The following is a 20,877-nucleotide window of genomic DNA, read 5'->3' as shown; positions in this document are numbered from 1 at the left end:
ATGAAAATCAAACCTAGAAGAGCAGCACACCAAGTGAAGTGTGAAAACCACATTGCCTCTAAGCTGCTTGAAATTGATACACTTAATACTTCATATCCTGCCTTAAATAGACACTATCACCTTTGCCATTGAGACAAAGTGATATTGTATGTATAAGTTCACCCACCAGCCTCATTATACTCCCCACTCCATCACCCCCATCTTCCTACCTCTATCGGAGTCATCACCAAAATGTCCAGTGTTGGTTGATTTTCAGAGGAGGCAGTGACGCCATCCTCTCCATCATGTGATAGTACTCAGTCCAAGTGAATTTCCACTATGACTGAGCACTGCATTGTGGGAAGGGGTCTAATGCTCCCCATACCCAGAAAATTACCTACGCACAGCCCACCGCCAACTTCCAAAGCAGAATGATAGTCAGGATATTGAATTGATGGAACTCTTGATGGAAATGTATGAAGCCACATCAATTTGTTTTTGTCAATTTTTGGTCTCGTCAGTTTTGCTCCCCCCACAACATCGGAATTTGGAACTGAATGCCAACTTCTGTTGAATTTGGTCAAATTAGTTGTAGATCCAGCCACTGGTAGAGAAGTGATGATTTTCCCATTATTATCTCAGTTGCATACTTGGGGCTCCACTGTATCTTCATTTTTCTAGTAGGCCAATAATTTGTGGTAAAGGATTCCCTTTCCATAGAGAATACGAGTCGATTACTCATTGCCCTAGTCTATTTGACCAACAGTCCAAGCCAATTTTTTTCGCTGGATGGCAGGGTGGCTCCTATTGTCGGCAATATCTCCATGTGAATCAAGGTGCTTACCTGACTTTGTGGCACCAACGCCTTTGCGTTGTAGCTAAATAAAATGACGTCTACCTTGCAAGCTTGCTGCTGCCAAGGCATCTTATCTCATCATAAATATTAAGAAACAGCTGGGACTTTCCATCATCATATCTTGGAAGAAGATATCATTAAAGATGGAATTATAGCTTGTGAAGATTCTTCTATCAGTGGCAGGCAACCATCTAGGAATAATGGGGAAAACCAGAACCTGCTATCAGTAATACAGGAGGGAACTCATTTAGATACGGATAATTTGAGTCCCAATGGGACCAGACTATGATATCAACATCAATTATGTCCATTGTCAGAAAATACCTCTAAACCTAAATTAGAGAGCGATTCAAGCTATGAAAAATGTTTTACTCAGATGACTGTGCTGGTCATTAACCTCTTAAAGTACACAAAAGTTACAGTAGATCTAGACGACGTGGCCTTCTTTCTCCACTGCACAGAACTGCTGTAATTATATTCAACTATTTAATGAATGCAGGTGCACTTGCAGGAATGACTTTGATCATGGTTTTTAGGTGTTTTAAGTACCAAAAAAATTTTGGGCTAAAGTTAAGACCTCTATAAGGCCCCATGCATGCTTATTATTGAGGTGTAGGTGGAAGGCGACAAAACAAGTTTTGGCTATATGTAAGAAAGTGCAGCACTAAAATATATATATATATATATATATATATATATATATATATATATATATATATATTGCGTAATTGTAAAGTGCAACACATAAAAGTGCAAAATAACATTAGTGAATGTGAAATCAAACAATATGGTAAAGTGCATTATAAGTGTAATAAGCTGAGTGAAACAGTAAAGTGCATCAAGTAAAAGCATGAAAATATCAGCTACAGGTGAAACTCGAAAAATTAGAATATAATGCAAAAGTTCATTTATTTCAGTAATGCAACTTAAAAGGTGAAACTAATATATGAAATAGACTCATTACATGCAAACCAAGATAGTTCAAGCCGTGATTTGTCATAATTGTGATGATTATGGCTTACAGCTCATGAAAATCCCAAATCCACAATCTCAGAAAATTAGAATATTGTGAAAAGGTGCAATATTCTCGGCTCAAAGGGTCCCACTCTAATCAGCTCATTAAGCCATAACACCTGAAAAGGGTTCCTGAGCCTTTAAATGGTCTCTCAGTCTGGTTCAGTAGGAATCGCAATCATGGGAAAGACTGCTGACCTGACAGTTGTGCAGAAAACCATCATTGACACCCTCCATAAGGAGGGAAAGCCTCAAAAGGTAATTGCAAAAGAAGTTGGATGTTCCCAAAGTGCTGTATCAGAGCACATTAATAGAAAGTTATGTGGAAGAAAAAAGTGTGGAAGAAAAAGTTGCACAAGCAGCAGGGATGACCGCAGCCTGGAGAGGATTGTCAAGAAAAGGCCAATCAAAAGGGTTGGGGACTTTCACATCAAGAGCCACCACAAACAGAAGGATCCTGGACATTGGCTTCAAATGTCGTATTCCTCTTGTCAAGCCGCTCCTGAACAACAAACAATGTCAGAAGCGTCTTACCTGGGCTAAAGAAAAACAGACCTGGTCTGTTGCTCAGTGGTCCAAAGTCCTCTTTTCTGATGAGAGCAACTTTTGCATCTCATTTGGAAACCAAGGACCCCGAGTATGGAGGAAGAATGGAGAGGCCCAAGGACCCGGGTATGGAGGAAGAATGGAGTGGCCCAAGGACTCAGAGTATGGAGGAAGAATGGAGAGGCACACACTGCAAGATGCTTGAAGTCCAGTGTGAAGTTTCCACAGTCTGTGTTGATTTGGGGAGCCATGTCATCTGCTGGTGTTGGTCCACTGTGCTTCATTAAGTCCAGGGTCAACGCAGCCGTCTACCAGGAAATTTTGGAGCACTTCATGCTTCCTTCCGCAGACAAGCTTTATGGGGATGCTGACTTCATTTTCCAGCAGGACTTGGCACCTGCCCACACTGCCAAAAGCACCAAAACCTGGTTCAAGGACCATGGGATTACTGTGCTTGATTGGCCAGCAAACTCGCCAGACCTGAACCCCAAAGAGAATCTATGGGGCATTGCCAAGAGAAAGATGAGAGACATGAGACCGAACAATGCAGAAGAGCTGAAGGCCGCTATTGAAGCATCCTGATGTTCCATAACACCTCAGCAGTGCCACAGGCTGATAGCTTCCATGCCAAGCCGCATTGAGGCAATAATTGCTGCAAAAGGGGCCCAAACCGAGTACTGAGTACATATGCATGCTTATACTTTTCAGAGGTCTGATATTGTTCTACGTACAATCCTTTTTTTATTGATTGCATGTAATATTCTAATTTTCTGAGATTGTGGATTTGGGGTTTTCATGAGCTGTAAGCCATAATCTTCACAATTATGACAAATCACGGCTTGAACTATCTTGCTTTGCATGTAATGAGTCTATCTCATATATTAGTTTCACCTTTTAGGTTGCATTACTGAAATAAATGAACTTTTGCACGATATTCAAATTTTTCGAGTTTCACCTGTAAACAGCTCAAAAAGCAAATGCCAATTAATAAAGTGTATCACGGGCAGAATCTAAATATAATAATGTCCGTGGTGATCCCTGAAGCAAAATGCAGTAGTAAATGATGTTACAATAAACCTATAAAATCTGAGATATATAAATAGGATAAAACTCTACATCAATGTCCGTGGTTAAACGTGCTATCTATATAGTCAAATGTCCATAAATGGCAGCAATTGTTCATGAAACCATAAGGCGCGGTATAATTAAGGTAGGGAGTGCAAATGTGCTGATGATCACACAAAAGAATCCACGACCTCTCTCGGATGTACACTCACCAGATGAAAACTGGTAACAGGCAATCAAGTATTAAACATCTGAGAATGGAAGGCGGCCAAACGGTTAAAGCAGACCAAATTTTTCCTGGGCACTCGGATGGGAAGTCAGTCCTAGAGGGAATAGCTCACCACAGGAGCCAATAAAATTGCATATAGTGTAGTATTTATTGGAACATTAAAAAGTATCCAAGTGAAGACAGAAATCAAAAGCATAAAAAGTGTACCAAGATGGCCACCGCTCCGATCATCTGCAGCGGCGGCATGACGTCAGCAAATAGCAGCTCCACCCAACACGTTTCGTGCGCATGCACGTCCTCAGGTGTATCCCTGAGGATGTGCATGTGCAAGAAACGTGTTGAGCGGAGCCCAACCGATGGTCGGAGCGGTGGCGCTCACCTATATATTAGATTCTGTTACAAGTTTTGGCTGTAGACACACGTTAAAGTGGCAGTAAGCTCTTGGGTGCCATTTTTACCTATAGGTAAGATTATAATAAAGCTTACCTGGAGGTAAATGGAATATCTCCTAAATGTGCACTGTTTAGGAGATATTCCAGTGAGCAGCAGCCGGTGAAGGAATCAGGGGTATGCCATTCCTTCAGAGCAATGTGCCGAGCCCGAGGCTCCAGCGCGTATGTGCATGAGTGACATCATCGCGGCTCGGCCAGTCAAACGGCTGGAGCCTGCGAACCAGGAAGGAAGATCGGGTGAAGATGGAAACCCTGTCAGCGGTGACAGCGCGCCGCTGGAGGGCTTCGTTTTAAGGTAAGTCTTTCATAATGTGCTAGTTTATGATGTATACTAACACATTATGCCTTTACCTTGAAGGGGGAAATTTGTTTTTTCATTTTGCTTGAGATGATTGTAGCCGTATTAGTGCATTTGCTACAGAAACAATTGAGTACTGTCCGGGATACTTTTTTTATTTGCACTAACATACAATCTTGAGGACAAGCTTTCGGGGAATGTCCCCTTCTTCAGGACACGAGGAGAGAGATACATTGTAGCTCTCTAACTCCAGGCATAGAGGGAACAAAAAATGTTTGGGGAAAAAAAAAGATAAATAAATATTAAAAAATAAAAGAAAAAATAAAGAAAAAATATCAAGATCAAGGTTTGATCTAGTTCAGTGCCAGGGTTAGTGTTTGGGTCAAGGTCAGGGTCAAAGGTCAAGGTCAAAAGGTCAGGCTTTTTTTTTTCAGTGTCAGTCAGGGGCAGATTGACCATTTGGAAACTCGGGCACTGCCCGAGGGCCTCTGGTCAGTAGGGGGCCCCATGAGATGCCCCTGGTACCTTTTTCATAGGCTTTTTTGAGTTTGGGCAAGGACACAGGGGCCCCATGATCCCCTATTGCCCGGGGGCCCCATGAGTTGTCAGTCCGCCCCTGGTGTCAGTGTGTTTTAGTAAAAAAAAAAAGACAAAAACAAAATGTGCACTATTGTTTCTGGGCTCTACTATGGGTACAAACAACAAATAACATACACATATATGATATCGCTGTGAGCATCAAGAGCTGGAGAATTTATTTTGGGTTGTTCTTTGGTGGTAGGTTATGGTAGTAACAAGAAACACACAGCTAAATAAAAAAAATGTTTTTTTTACTATTTTGGGCCAGTTTTAATTTGATAATAAAAAAAAAATTAGGAGATATCCATTATCATTTACCACCAAATGAAAGCCAAATTTATCCTGAAAAAAAGGTATCATTCACCTGCATATACAATGTAGTTGTGATGATATGTACGGTTTTACTAACACCTGTCAACGTTGCAAAATTGTGCTTAGGCATTTAGATTTGTTTTATTGTTAGGCGTGAAAGGGTTAAATTTCAAGGCTCCCTTTACTGACTGCCTGGGCCTAAGGACCACACATCAGACATCAAAGGGCGGCATGTGGCACTGGAGCCTCAGGTTGGGCCCTAGGGCTGCAAACTAACTGCTGATTTTCCACTGCCGAAAACCAATATACTGACAAGATTCCTAATCTCCTAGGGGAGCACAGTGGCTAAATGGTTAGCACCTCCGCCTGGCAGTACCAGCGTTGTTGGTTTGAATCCCAACCATGGTACCTCCTGCCTGGAGTTTGCATGTTCTGCCTGCGTGGGTTTCCTCCGGGTACTCTGGTTCCTCCCATACTCCAAAGACATGCTGGTAGGTTAATTGGAACCTGTCTAAATTGGCCCTTGTATATGAATGTGAGTTAGGGACCTTAGATTGTACACCCCTTGAGGGTCAGGGACTGATGTGAATGTACAATATATATGTAAAGCACTGCGTAAATTGACAAATATATATATATTCGAATATATATATATAATTGATAAATATATAAGTACTTGAAATAAATAATACACAGGTAATACATAAGACTTCAAATACAGATCAGCTCTTTTCAGTTAATGAGCTGAGACTTGTAATTCACTACCTACCTATGTTCTGTGTCAGAGGAGTTTCATTTTCTTCAGGAGAATCTATACTTATTTCAAGAGAGTGACTATACTTTTATAATGACTATGAAAGGTGATGGAGGAGTTTAAATTTAAGCTGCCAGTTCTTAATATAACACATTTTGTTGAATCATACCTTTAAATTAACACCATTTAATTCGGAAGGTCATCCGCAGGAAATAACATCTGTACGTGTGTATGTGTTTTTACGTAAATGAGATGCTATGTAATATTTTCTGCTGTAAATTGTTTGGAGTAGTGTACTGTGTGGGTGCTGGTAAACGTAATAAAATGCATGAATAAGGGCCCTTTTACACTGCTCCATTGAAAAAATTAGATTTGTGGTGTTTTCTACTTGTTTGACTTCAATCATGCACCTGTGAAACATGGACATGTGTCTCACAAAGTGCACCAAAAATGCAACCGACGTCGTTTTTTGTTTTTTTCATTTCAATGGGGAAGTGCATATTTGGTGCCCTTTTTAAACATGCACCAAATGCAGCATGCATTCTAAAAACTGCACCCGCAGTGCATTGGAGGCAAGAGATCCATAGGATTTAACCTCCCCGGTGGTATTCCTGAGTGTAGTTCGGGGTAAAGTTTCAGTACCACAAGCGGTAAACCCGGGCTACACTCGGGAATACACTGTAGCGTTGCTCCAGGATCCCTTGGTCACATACCTTGTCCTGCGCTCCCGCGATGTCCCTCCTGCAGTGTCCCCGGCAATGTAATCCGGCCGATGTCGGCATCTGTCTTCCGGGTTCCATTCCCTGCGAGCGTCGGGACGTACGGGGGACGGAACGGCGGGAAATTAAAAAATGACAAAAAGTGACATTCACTAAAATCACATAGTATAACATTCCTGTATCAAAACATTTCACATACATTTTGTCCCTACTGCTTTGTCCTGCGCCCTGCCTGCATTTTTACTGTTCTTTCTGCCTGGAAACTGAGAAACGTCCATGGCATCCAAAAAACGTCCCTTTAGGTCAAAAGTGGTTTTAGACCGGCTAGAGAACAGCGATAGTAAATCAGAACCACTTGCAGAATTGAGTGATAATGATTTGTGGGGGAAATTCGTCATCAGACACTGAAAACGATTCTGCGACTTTGCTCAGTGATGTGCGAACTTGGCGCTATATTTCACATTTCAGTGTTTTTGGTTTGATTATATTATTGAATTAAATGTATTATTATTATATTATTATTTTTTATGATTATTTATTATATTATAATTTATGATTTCGTGTTTCAAGTTTTATCATACCTGGGATGTTTACTAGACTCTTGTTCGGACAGATTTCAGTGAGTTATTCCTAAAAATTACAGCCTACAATAAAAAAAATATATATTTCCATGCAACAAAATGGTACCGCTTTCAGCACCAAAAATCTGAAATAATCATACCGCTAGGGAGGTTAAAGGGATACCTTTCTCATGCATTTTTGTTCTGCTTTTTCAACATGAAAAGAGCATGAAAAACGAATCAGTATAAAAGGGCCCTAATACGGCAAATGCTGAAAAAAAGCTTGTGCTGCTTAACCCCTTCCCGCCGGCGCCTCCCCCCCCTTTAAGAGTTTCAGACGCCGGGAGACAGGGCGGGTGGAGCGTGGATTAGTGATCATCGAAACAGCGGACTGGGACCTTTCCATGAGCACTGCACGTGTGCTGGGAGCGCACAGGGCACGCGCTCTCAAATTATAATATAATAAATAATCCTAAAAAATAATAATATAATAATAATACATTTAATTCAATAATATAATCAAACCAAAAACACTGAAATGTGAAATATAGCGCCAAGTTCGCACATCACTGAGCAAAGTCGCAGAATCATTTTCAGTGTCTGATGACGAATTTCCCCCACAAATCATTATCACTCAATTCTGTAAGTGGTTCTGATTTACTATCGCTGTTCTCTAGCTGATCTAAACCGCTTTTGACCTAAAGGGACGCTTTTTGGACGCCATGGACATTTCTCAGTTTCCAGGCAGAAAGAACAGACAAAATGCAGGCAGGGCGCAGGACAAAGCACTAGGGACAATATGTATGTGAAATAGGTTGAAACAGCAATGTTTTACTGTGTAAAATGAAAAAAAAAAATGACATTTTTAAAAATTTTTAAATTTCCCACCGCCGGCGGCGGCGGCGCCCGTACGTCCCGACGTCACAGGGACAGGACACAGAAGCCGGATGCCGGGGGAGATGGCCGGGGACACTGCAGGGGACACATCGTGGGAGCGCAGGGTAAGGTAAGTGAAGAACACATGCCGGAGCAGTGCCGCAGGGTAAGCCCGAGTGTAGCTCGGGGTTACCGCTTTTGGTACTGAAATGTTACCCCGAGCTACACTCGGGAATACCGCCAAGGAGGTTAATGAATTTTATGCATTAACCTCCCTGGCGGTATGATTATTTCAGATTTTTGGTGCTGAAAGCGGTACCATTTTTTTGCATGGAAATATGTATTTTTTTTATTGTAGGCTGTAATTTTTAGGAAAAACTCACTGAAATCTGTCCGAACAAGAGTCTAGTAAACATCCCGGGTATGATAAAATTTGAAACACAAAATCATAAATTATAATTTAATAAATAATCATAAAAATAATATAAAAATAATAAAAAATTTAATTCAATAATATAATCAAACCAAAAACACTGAAATGTGAAATAGAGCGCCAAGTTCGCACATTGCTGAGCTCAGTCGCAAAATCGTTTTCAGTTTCTGATGACGAATTTCCCCCACGAATCATTATCACTCAATTCTGCAAGTGGTTCTGATTTACTATCGCTGTTCTCTAGCTGATCTAAACCGCTTTTGACCTAAAGGGACACTTTTTGGACGCCATGGACATTTCTCAGTTTCCAGACAGAAAGAACAGACAAAATGCAGGCAGGGCGCCGGACAAAGCACTCGGGACAAAATGTATGTGAAATAGGTTGAAACAGCAATGTTTTACTGTGTAAAATGAAAAAAAAAAAAATGACATTTTTTTAAATTTTTAAATTTCCCGCCGCCGGCGGCAGCGGCGCCCGTACGTCCCGACGTCACAGGGACAGGTCACAGAAGCCGGATGCCGGCATCGGCCGGAGGAGATGGCCGGGGACGCTGCAGGGGACACATCGTGGGAGCGCAGGGTAAGGTAAGTGAAGAACACATGCCGGAGCAGCGCTGCATGGTATTCCCGAGTGTAGCTCGGGGTTACCGCTTTTGGTACTGAAATGTTACCCCGAGCTACACTCGGGAATACCGCCAAGGAGGTTAACCTCCCTAGCGGTCTGATTATGTCCATATTTCTGGGCTCAAAGCGGTACATTTTTTTGCATAGAAATATGTATTTTTTTTATTGTAGGCCTGTAATTTTTAGGAATAACTCACTGAAATCTGTCCGAACAAGAGTCTAGTAAACATCCCGGGTATGTTACAATTTGAAACACGAAATCATAAATTATAATATAATAAATAATCATAAAAAATAATAATAATACATTTAATTCAATAATATAATCAAACCAAAAACACTGAAATTTGAAATAGAGCGCCAAGTTCGCACATCACTGAGCAAAGTCTCAAAATCGTTTTCAGTGTCTGATGACAAATTTCCCCCACGAATCATTATCACTCAATTCTGCAAGTGGTTCTGATTTACTATCGCTGTTCTCTAGCCGGTCTAAAACCGCTTTTGACCTAATGGGACGCTTTTTGGACGCCATGGACGTTTCTCAGTTTCCAGGCAGAAAGAACAGTAAAAATGCAGGCAGGGCGCAGGACAAAGCATTCGGGACAAAATGTATGTGAAATGGTTTGATACAGGAATGTTATACTATGTGATTTTAGTGTATTTAGTGAATGTCCCTTTTTCACATTTTTAAATTTCTGCCGTTCTGTCCCCCGTACGTCCCGACGTCGCAGGGAATGGAACCTGGAAGACGGATGCCGGCAGCGGCTGGAGGACATTGCTAGGGACACTGCAGGAGGGACATTGCGGAAGCGCAGGACAAGGTATGTGCAGAAGAGATCCCGGAGCAACGCTGCAGTGTATTCCCGAGTGTAGCTCGGGGTTACCGCTTGTGGTGCTGAAACTTTACCCCGAGCTACACTCGGGAATACCTCCAGGAAGGTTAAACATGCACCAAATGCAGCATGCGGGACTTTTAAAAACTGCACCCGCAGTGCATTGGTGGAAGGAGTTCCATAGGATTTAAAGTGATACCTTTCTCATGCATTTTTGTTCTGCTTTTTCAACACGAAAAGAGCATGAAAAACGAATCAGTGTAAAAGGGCCCTAATAAGGCAAATGCTGAAAAAAGCTTGTGCTGCTTAAAGTGGTTCTGAATCCTTAAGGTTTTTCATCTTAATGCATCTTTTATGCATTAAGGTGCAAAACCTTTTGTGCTGCAAGATCCCCCCCTGGATCCCCTAATACTTACCCAAGCCCCAATCCGATCCAGGAATGTGAATGAGTGCATTGGCTCTCACCGATTTTTCCCTCCTCCCTGGGCAGATTGATAACAGCTTTAGTTAATTAAGGAGGGGGGCTAAAAGGGCAGGCTAAGGCTGGTCATACATTATACAATTTTCTTGAGAATTTTGCTTTAGATTTACCAAAAGCCATATAATGAGAGGTCAAACCTAAACAACATTTTCAATTGTATCCAATTAGACAGGCCCTTGCACTACATAGTTGAAGGTAAATCTAAAGGAAATTGGGAAGAAATTGAACAGAAAATTGTAAGAAAATTGTATAATGTATGGCCAGCCTTAGTCACCGCTCTTCACAACTGCCTATGACAGGTAAAGAGGCTATATTAACCCCTGCTGTAGAGATGTGGGGAGGGGAGGCAGGGGATGTAAGATTTCAATTAGGACACCTGGCACGAGCACAGGGTCCCTTGTAATTAAATGTAGGCCCTGTTCCTTGTGCGTATTTATTTATTTCAGGTACTTATATAGCGCCATCAATTTACGCAGCGCTTTACATATATATTGTACATTCACATCAGTCCCTAACCCTCAAGGGGCGTACAATCTAAGGTCCCTAACTCACATTCATACATACACATACTAGGGCCAATTAACACAGGAGCCAATTTTCCTACCAGCATGTCTTTGGAGTGGGAGGAAACCAGAGTACCCAGAGGAAACCCACGCAGGCACAGGGAGAACATGCAAACTCCAGGCAGGTGGTGCTGTGGTTGGGATTCCAACCAAGGACCCCAGTACTGCCAGGTGGAAGTGCTAACCATTTATCCATGATCTAAAAACAAAAACAAGCTAAAGTTAGGCTTTGAGAAATGTATTGGATCTTTTGTTGACTGAGTGGTCTATATATTTACAGAGGTCCATACAGCAGATGTACAAAAAAAGTGGGTGCTCCAGACATGTGTGAGACACAAAGTCGTGAATATGTTAATTTTAGAGTAGTGGATGAATATGACTATATATATAAAATGAGCCCAATTTGTTTTTCTGTCTGCTCTCAGGGAGTCCGCCTGCATACGTACCCTCCACGATGTACTCTGCTCCTGCCATTATGACCCCACGACCCCTGAGGCTAGTGCCAGCAGTGCCGCTTAATTCTGAAATAGATCTCCATGCTGACATCATCGCAGCTACCCGGGCAGATGAGGATGGGGACACGTAAGTGCCAGAAATCTCTTCTCTTCCAGTATGTGTCACTACTTCAGCTTTTCTTGCATTCATCTGCTCTATAACTTATAACACTTCCCTCTGCTGTATCTTAATTGAGTCATCTACACTGTGTGCCTGGTAATGCAGATTTCTCCATCCACACTGTTTGGAGTGGATGGGGGAGTCAAGTGATTTCTCTTATTCAGCCAAGTGGGGCTAGCATTAGAGCTGGACAAATCCCAGGATCAGATAATAATATTATACCTATCACAGTCTTTAAGACACAGACTATGGGCACTATGGGTGGAACCTATGGGAAATATGAGTGGAAGTCATGGACGATGTGGGTGGTAGCCATGGACAATATGGGTGGAAGCCATGGACAATGTGGGTGGAGGCCATGTATAATGTGGGTGGAAGTCATGGACAATGTGGGTAGAAGCCATGGACAATATGGGTGGAAGCCATGGACAATATGGGTGGAAGCCATGGACAATATGGGTGGAAGCCATGGACAATGTGGGTAGAAGCCATGGACAATATGGGTGGAAGCCATGGACAATATGGGTGGAAGCCATGGACAATATGGGTAGAAGCCATGGACAATGTGCGTGGAAGCCATGGACAATGTGGGTGGAAGTCATGGACAATGTGGGTGGAAGCCATGGACAATGTGGGTGAAAGCCATGGACAATGTGGGTGGAAGCCATGGACAATGTGGGTGGAAGCCATGGACAATGTGGGTGAAAGCAATGGACAATATGGGTAGGAGCCATGAACAATATGATTGGAAGCCATGGACAATGTGGGTGAAAGCCATGGACAATATGGGTAGGAGCCATGAACAATATGGTTGGAAGCCATGGATAATGTGGGTGGAAGCCATGGACAATGTGGGTGAAAGCCATGGACAATATGGGTAAGAGCCATGAACAATATGGTTGGAAGCCATGGATAATGTGGGTGAAAGCCATGGACAATATGGGTAGGAGCCATGAACAATATGGTTGGAAGCCATGGATAATGTGGGTGAAAGCCATGGACAATGTGGGTGGAAACCATGGACAATGGACAATGTGGGTCGAAGCCATGGACAATATGGGTGGTACCCATATACAATGTGATTGGAAGCCATGGACAATGTGGGTAGGAGCCATGAACAATATGGTTGGAAGCCATGGATAATGTGGGTGAAAGCCATGGACAATATGGGTAAGAGCCATGAACAATATGGTTGGAAGCCACGGATAATGTGGGTGAAAGCCATGGACAATGTGGGTGGAAACCATGGACAATGGACAATGTGGGTCGAAGCCATGGACAATATGGGTGGTACCCTTATACAATGTGATTGGAAGCCATGGACAATGTGGTTGGAAGTCATGGGCAATGTGGTTGGAAACCATGGACAATGTGGGTAGAAACCAATAGCCCCACAAGTATGTTTTTGAATTGCATTTGAAGTGTAAACACAAGCATTACTTAGATTCCAAGTATATAGTCTTCACACTAAGAATATGTGCTTATGAACAATCAAGATCAGTAGGAGAAGATACGTTTTTATTACATTGGGCTAACAACAGGAAAACATTCATTGACATACAGTGATGCTCATTGTATGGCATTATTTATTATATTTGTTTATTACAAATATTTAGATAGTGCTGGAAATTGATACATCACATTCAAATCAGGAGCTCATGGAGCTTACAATTTAAGGTCTCCATCTCGTAGGCATACCTACACATACTAGGGCAAAATCAGACAAGAGCACATTGACCTACAAGCATGTCTTTGGAGTATGGAAAGAAGCCAAAGTAGCCACAGAAAGCCTAGGCAAGCACAGAAAGAACATGCAAACTCCATGCATGTAGTGTCCTGGTTGGGATTCAAACTAGTGATTTTAGTGACGAAAGGCAGGCGTGCTAACTAGAGATGAGCGAATTTCTCAAAAATTCGATTCGGCTGATTCGGCGAATTCCAGTGTGAAATTCGATTCGATGCGAATTTATTCGCTACGAAGATGACTTATAAAAAGGGTTTCTAGGCTTCAGAGAGCCTTTAAATTAGTGCAGAACACTGTACCTTTAATTTAAATGCCCTTGGAGATGAGGAAAGAGAAGGAGAAGGAGAAGGAGAAGGATGAGAAGAAGGAGAAGGATGAGAAGAAGGAGAAGGAGAAGGATGAGAAGAAGGAGAAGGATGAGAAGAAGGAGAAGGAGAAGGATGAGAAGAAGGAGAAGGATGAGGAGAAGAAGGATGAGAAGAAGGAGAAGGAGAAGGATGAGAAGAAGGAGAAGGATGAGAAGAAAGAGAAGGATGAGAAGGAGAAGGATGAGAAGAAGGAGAAGGAGAAGGATGAGAAGAAGGAGAAGGATGAGAAGAAGGAGAAGGATGAGAAGAAGGATGAGAAGAAGGAGAAGGATGAGAAGAAGGAGAAGGAGAAGGATGAGAAGAAGAAGAAGGATGAGAAGAAGGATGAGAAGAAGGAGAAGGATGAGAAGAAGGAGAAGGAGAAGGATGAGAAGAAGGAGAAGGAGAAGGATGAGAAGAAGGAGAAGGAGAAGGATGAGAAGAAGGAGAAGGATGAGAAGAAGGATGAGAAGAAGGAGAAGGATGAGAAGAAGGAGAAGGAGAAGGATGAGAAGAAGGAGAAGGATGAGAAGAAGGAGAAGGATGAGAAGAAGGAGAAGGATGAGAAGAAGGAGAAGGATGAGAAGAAGGAGAAGGATGAGAAGACGGAGAAGGAGAAGGAGAAGCAGAAGGAGAAGGATGAGAAGAAGGAAAAGGAGAAGGATGAGAAGATGGAGAAGGAGAAGGATGAGAAGAAGGAGAAGGAGAAGGATGAGAAGAAGGAGAAGGAGAAGGATGAGAAGAAGGAGAAGGATGAGAAGAAGGAGAAGGATGAGAAGAAGGATGAGAAGAAGGAGAAGGATGAGAAGAAGGAGAAGGATGAGAAGAAGAAGGAGAAGGATGAGAAGAAGGAGAAGGATGAGAAGAAGGAGAAGGATGAGAAGAAGGAGAAGGAGAAGGATGAGAAGAAGGAGAAGGATGAGAAGAAGGAGAAGGATGAGAAGAAGGAGAAGGAGAAGGATGAGAAGAAGGAGAAGGAGAAGGATGAGGAGAAGGAGAAGGATGAGAAGAAGGAGAAGGATGAGAAGAAGGAGAAGGAGAAGGATGAGAAGAAGGAGAAGGATGAGAAGAAGGAGAAGGAGAAGGATGAGAAGATGGAGAAGGAGAAGGATGAGAAGAAGGAGAAGGAGAAGGATGAGAAGAAGGAGAAGGAGAAGGATGAGAAGAAGGAGAAGAATGAGGAGAAGGAGAAGGATGAGAAGAAGGAGAAGGATGAGAAGAAGGAGAAGGATGAGAAGAAGGAGAAGGAGAAGGATGAGAAGAAGGAGAAGGATGAGAAGAAGGAGAAGGATGAGAAGAAGGAGAAGGAGAAGCAGAAGGAGAAGGATGAGAAGAAGGAAAAGGAGAAGGATGAGAAGATGGAGAAGGAGAAGGATGAGAAGAAGGAGAAGGAGAAGGATGAGAAGAAGGAGAAGGAGAAGGATGAGAAGATGGAGAAGGAGAAGGATGAGAAGAAGGAGAAGGAGAAGGATGAGAAGAAGGAGAAGGAGAAGGATGAGAAGAAGGAGAAGGAGAAGGATGAGAAGAAGGAGAAGGATGAGAAGAAGGAGAAGGATGAGAAGAAGGAGAAGGAGAAGGATGAGAAGAAGGAGAAGGATGAGAAGAAGGAGAAGGATGAGAAGAAGGATGAGAAGAAGGATGAGAAGAAGGAGAAGGATGAGAAGAAGGACAGTTCTGTGACAGTTTCTGTCTATTTCTGACAGTTCTGGGACATTCACTCCATACAGCTGTTTCAACCGCTGTATGGAGGGAATGTCATGGAACTGTCAGAAATAGACTATTAATGACAGTTCTGGGACTGTCCTTCCATGCAGCGGTTGAAACAATGTATGTATTTGTTTCCATAAATGGATCCATTTATGGAAACAAATAGATACAATGTTTCAACCGCTGTATGGAAGGACAGTCCCAGAACTGTCATTAATAGTCTATTTCTGACAGTTCTATGACATTCCCTCCATACAGCGGTTGAAACAGCTGTATGGAGTGAATGTCCCAGAACTGTCAGAAATAGACTATTTATGACAGTTCTGGGACATTCCCTCCATACAGCGGTTTCCGGCAAAAAGTGTATGTGCAGAGTTCCTCTATTCTGCAGATACACTTAGAGGAGCTCTGCAGATACACTTAGAGGAGCTCTGCACATACACTTTTTGCCGGCTTGGAATTATTCTTATTTTCATCCTACTTCTTCTTCTTCTTCTTCTTCTTCATCCTCATCCTCATCCTCTTCTTCTTCTGATGAGGATGAGGATGAGGATGAAGAAGAAGAAGAAGAAGAAGAAGTAGGATGAAAATAAGATTAATTCCAAGCCGGCAAAAAGTGTATGTGCAGAGCTCCTCTAAGTGTATCTGCAGAGCTCCTCTAAGTGTATCTGCAGAATAGAGGAACTCTGCACATACACTTTTTGCCGGCTTGCAATTATTCTTATTTTCATCCTACTTCTTCTTCTTCTTCTTCTTCTTCTTCTTCTTTTTCTTCATCCTCTTCTTCTTCTTCTGAGGATGAGGATAAAGAAGAAGAAGAAGAAGAAGAAGAAGAAGTAGGATGAAAATAAGATTAATTCCAAACAGGCAAAAAGTGTATGTGCAGAGCTCCTCTAAGTGTATCTGCAGAATAGAGGAACTCTGCACATACACTTTTTGCCGGCTTGGAATTATTCTTATTTTCATCCTACTGCTTCTTCTTCTTCTTCATCCTCATCCTCATCCTCAGAAGAAGAGGATGAGGATGAAGAAGAAGAAGAAGAAGAAGAAGTAGGATGAAAAGAAGAATAATTCCAAGCCGGCAAAAAGTGTATGTGCAGAGTTCCTCTATTTCTGACAGTTCTCTCACAGCTTCTTCACATGTACAGCGGTTGAAACATCTGTATCCTAAATGTAAACTAATAGATACAATGTTTCAACCGCTAAACATGTGTTCCTTCTGTCAGAGAACTGTCAGAAATAGCGGAGCTCACTGCAGGGACACTTTTGCCGGCTGATCGGGAAATGTTCGATTCGCGCACCCGAAGTAGGCAAAATTTCGGTTTCGCCGCGAATCGAATATTTCCTGAAATTCGACTCGAATTCCGGTTCGCCTGGTTCGATTCGCTCATCTCTAGTGCTAACCACTAAACCACTATTGCATTACGTTAAAGTGAAACTAACCTGGCCTTTAAAATGATTCAACAGTGCTGAAGTATCTGCATTGGTCTCCAAATTGACCCGTATGTCCCAGTAGAACCTGCTTTTAGTTAAAATAGTTAATTGTGTCTCAATAAGCAAAGATTAAGCCCCCACCTTCCTGGTGATAAGCCTTGCCTCTTGAAATCTAAGTTTTAAATGCTAGCAACTCTCAATAACGTCCAAGCATGAATGATGGGAATAGAGGTTCATTTCCAGCTGAAGGGTAGAGCTGTGATTTCGGTGGATGTCAAGAAGCTATGGATAGCCTTTAGATCCACCACTGCTGTTACTAGTAAACCTTTTAGGCCAGGTCTGGTTCTTTTTGAAGATCATATCTCAGTTGATTTGAATGACAATATGCAGATCACCACAAACAAAATACAGCATGCAAACTGTAATGCAAATGAACACATCTGGATGAACAAAATCTATGAAAAATGATGTATTTTCTCTTGTCTACCTATCTCGTTGTGTTGGGAAATGGAACAGAATGCATGCCACTGTGTCCATTTGCATTTCATTTAGTGCAACCCATCTGCGCATACCCATGATTCCAATGGGTGGGATCAGGGCTGCTGTTAGAAACCACGGGCCCCAAACAGCCAACCTGACAGCCCCCCCCCCAAAAAAGTGCTTCAGTTATGAACACAGTAAGTAATTGGTACCGATCACTCATTGTGTTCTTTCAGAAAAGGAAGGAGCTGGTAAATGCGACATATTAACTAGACCTTTCCCCCACTCTCCATCCTGAAGTATCCCATGTGTGCTTGTGGGAAACAGGCAGCAGAGCAGGGGTAGGGGCATTCAGGGGGGCCTGGGCAGAAGGGAAAAATGTATGGCGCACAATGAGGGTGATGGGTGCAGCAGGGGGGCAATTACTAAGACTGATCACCTGTATGGGTCTCTCTGCAACGGCTGAAAGCCAGCAGGAGGGAGAGGAAAAGAATCCAACTTTCAGCTGATACAGAGAGAGCCATACAGGGGATCGATTCCAGTAATTGCACCCCCACTGTGCTGTTCACCCTTCCTGCCCACACCCAGTTCACCCAGCTGCCTGGGCCCCTTAGAGGAGGACTGGTGGTACCCCCTTACCCACAGCCCTGGGTGGGATATAGTGTTTTGGTCACTTTGCTCTAAGGACAATGGGGAATACAGAGTATTTAAATTTAGGAATAGAGCACATTATAACAAACGTTCTAAATATATACAGTCTGTACATCACAGTTGTCTTCACATAGAAATCTGAAATAATAGCCAGCCTAACTTTCTATTGGAAGCTCTAAATATATTATACCTGAGGCTCCCATACCCATGCAGAGTCTAGGTGAATGACCTCTCAAAACCAAACCATCACCTTGTTACTGGAAAATAGCAAAGAGTAAAGCGCACAGAAACCACCTAATCTAGCCGTTCAAAAACCACAAAGTTCCCCTACTCTTCCCCCCACCACCGCAAACTTCCTGCACCATACAATACTACTTCCCTGCCTGTGTTATTCGAATGTATTTCACCGGAGTCTGCAATATTCCCCTGACTCTTCCACATTATAAAGAGGAGGGTAGCGTTTGTAGTGCAGTAACCCATAGCAATTGATCGTATCATTTTTCATCATCCGATGCAAGATGAACCCTACTTATCATGAGTTATTGTACATTCCGCATTACTGCTCTTTGCATTGCCTTGTAAGTGCAGCTACATAGAGATTGGGCACTTTTTTTTTACTACTCAAATAATTTTCCTATGGCATCACCTGCAATTATGGTTGCCATTTGTTCTGAGCCCAACTTTTGAAAAGGCTGTTTTAAAAATTGGGAAAATTAGTGGCCCTTTTTTGCAGCCAGGTGGGCTGCAAGTGCCTTTTTTGAAAGATCAAAGTTTCAATCTCACGTTTGTAAGGGTAATTTTTTAAAATTAAAATAACAAATATGTTATACTTACATGCTCTGTGCAATGGTTTTTCATGGAGTGGTCCCAAACCTCTTCTTCTGGCGTCCACTGCTGGTGCTATATGCTCCTCCTCTTCTCGATGTACCACCATAGAAAGCTGTTTCCTATGGTGGCACACTTGCAGGCCCAATCTTGAGCTGGGCTGTGTGCATCTACTGACACACACAGCACGGCTCTGCTCTGCTCTGTTCTACCGCCATCTCTCTGCTGACAGGATTTGATTGACACCAGTAGATGCCGATGACTCCCACTGCTGCCTCTGTGAGCAGAGGGTGAGGAGAGAGACTCTGCAGACGGGCACAGTGCTGGATCAAGATAGGACTCAGGTAAGTATAATAAGGGGGGTCAGGGGTGTATTTACCACAAGGCAAACAAGGCAGTTGCCTAGGGCGGCATTTCTCAGGGGGGGCAGCACTGCCCCTCGGAAGAAGGGACACTCGCGGCATGGGGACCTGGTGGGTTCTGAGAGAGGCTGCGGGTTTTATGACGGTGTATGCACAGCCCAACTCTCGCCATAGGGAGAGCTGTCTCTCTCTCGCCATGGGGGATGGTGGCTGGTGTATGGGGGGGTAGTGGTAGTGGAAGGTTCTCTCGGGTGGGAGGCAGGGGTGTTTTTGGTCAATCTCAGGCTCCCTCTGCGGGGGGGTATTGGGGCGATTTTTTTTTTTTGCCTAGGGCAGCACAAAACCTAAATACACCACTGAAGGGGGTTAGGGGGCAATACAAACGCTGCAATATGGGAATGAAATCAGGTAAAAATGAACAGGCTTTAGAACCAAATGGCAACTACTCAATCAATTTTTAACTGGTAAGGTGCACATTGACAGGTTTTTTCACAAAACACACACGATACAAAAATTTCCCAGCACACTTACCAGCTAGCCAGCAATCTGGACCACACGCGCCTACAATATTATACCAAACATCACTGTATCACCCTGGACTGAGGAACTGGAAATTTGTAGCCGCAAAATGCATTTTTTTGTGAAGTAAAGCAATTCAATGTTCATTGAACCAGATGGCTCCGACCTTTCCCTAGGCACATAATAATAACGGGCTCTTCTGATGCCTTGGACCACCAACAGGCCTTTTAAGACTGCTTATACTCCTCTCTGAAGTTTGATACCTAACGCTAGTCCATGAGAGCCTCCATATTGTAGCATACACTCGCTGGCCACTTTATTAGGTACACCTTGCTAGCACCGGGTTGGACCCCCTTTTGCCTTCAGAACTGCCTTCATTCTTCGTTGCATAAATTCAACAAGGTGTTGGAAACATTCCTCAGAGATTTTGGTCCATATTGACATAAGTTACTGTTGCCTTTCTATCATCTCGAACCAGTCTGCCCCATTCTCCTCTGACATTAACAAGGCATTTTCATCCACCCAACTGCTGCTCACTGGATATTTTCTCTTTTTCGGACCATTCTCTGTAAACCCTAGAGATGGTTGTACTTGAAAATGCCAATAGATCAACATTTTTTGAAATAGTCAGACCAGCTGTCTGGCACTAACAACCATGCCGCGTTCAAAGTGATGTAAATCCCCTTTTTTCCTCATTTAGATGCTCGGTTTGAATCTCAGTAAGTCATCTTCACCACGTCTAGATGCTTAAATGCATTGAGTTGCTGCCATGTGATTGGCTGATTAGCAATTTGTGTTACCAAGCAATTGAACAGGTGGACCTAATAAAGTGGCTGATGAGTGTATATAGCAATGACATTGCCTAACAATTAAAAACAGAAGCTTTAGTTGCGCAACATTTGCAAATACATGTGGAAGCTGCACTACCTAATCAAGGCCCCTCTGTATGCACTTAGATTCTGGTGCAGCTCTGCATGGTAGCCAATATAACTTCAGCTTGTTCAATTAAGTTTGGACCAG

The 20,877-nt window shown here is 42.8% G+C and overlaps 1 protein-coding gene across 1 annotated transcript in view; it reads left to right on the top strand.

The window, feature by feature from the left end:
• Positions 1-20,877, top strand: part of BCL3 (BCL3 transcription coactivator) — a 112,001-nt gene that overhangs the window by 30,933 nt on the left and 60,191 nt on the right. Inside the window, exon 2 of the mRNA XM_089655208.1 lies at positions 11,599-11,755. Within this exon, the coding sequence (XP_089511334.1) occupies positions 11,599-11,755 (157 nt within the window). The remainder of the gene's footprint in view (positions 1-11,598; positions 11,756-20,877) is intronic.

Source organism: Staurois parvus, unplaced genomic scaffold (assembly GCF_062004578.1).
Source record: "Staurois parvus isolate SC_StPar_1 unplaced genomic scaffold, SC_StPar_1.0 ptg000827l, whole genome shotgun sequence".
Classification (NCBI taxonomy): Eukaryota; Metazoa; Chordata; class Amphibia; order Anura; family Ranidae; genus Staurois; species Staurois parvus.
This window is presented reverse-complemented; position numbering and strand designations above follow the sequence as displayed.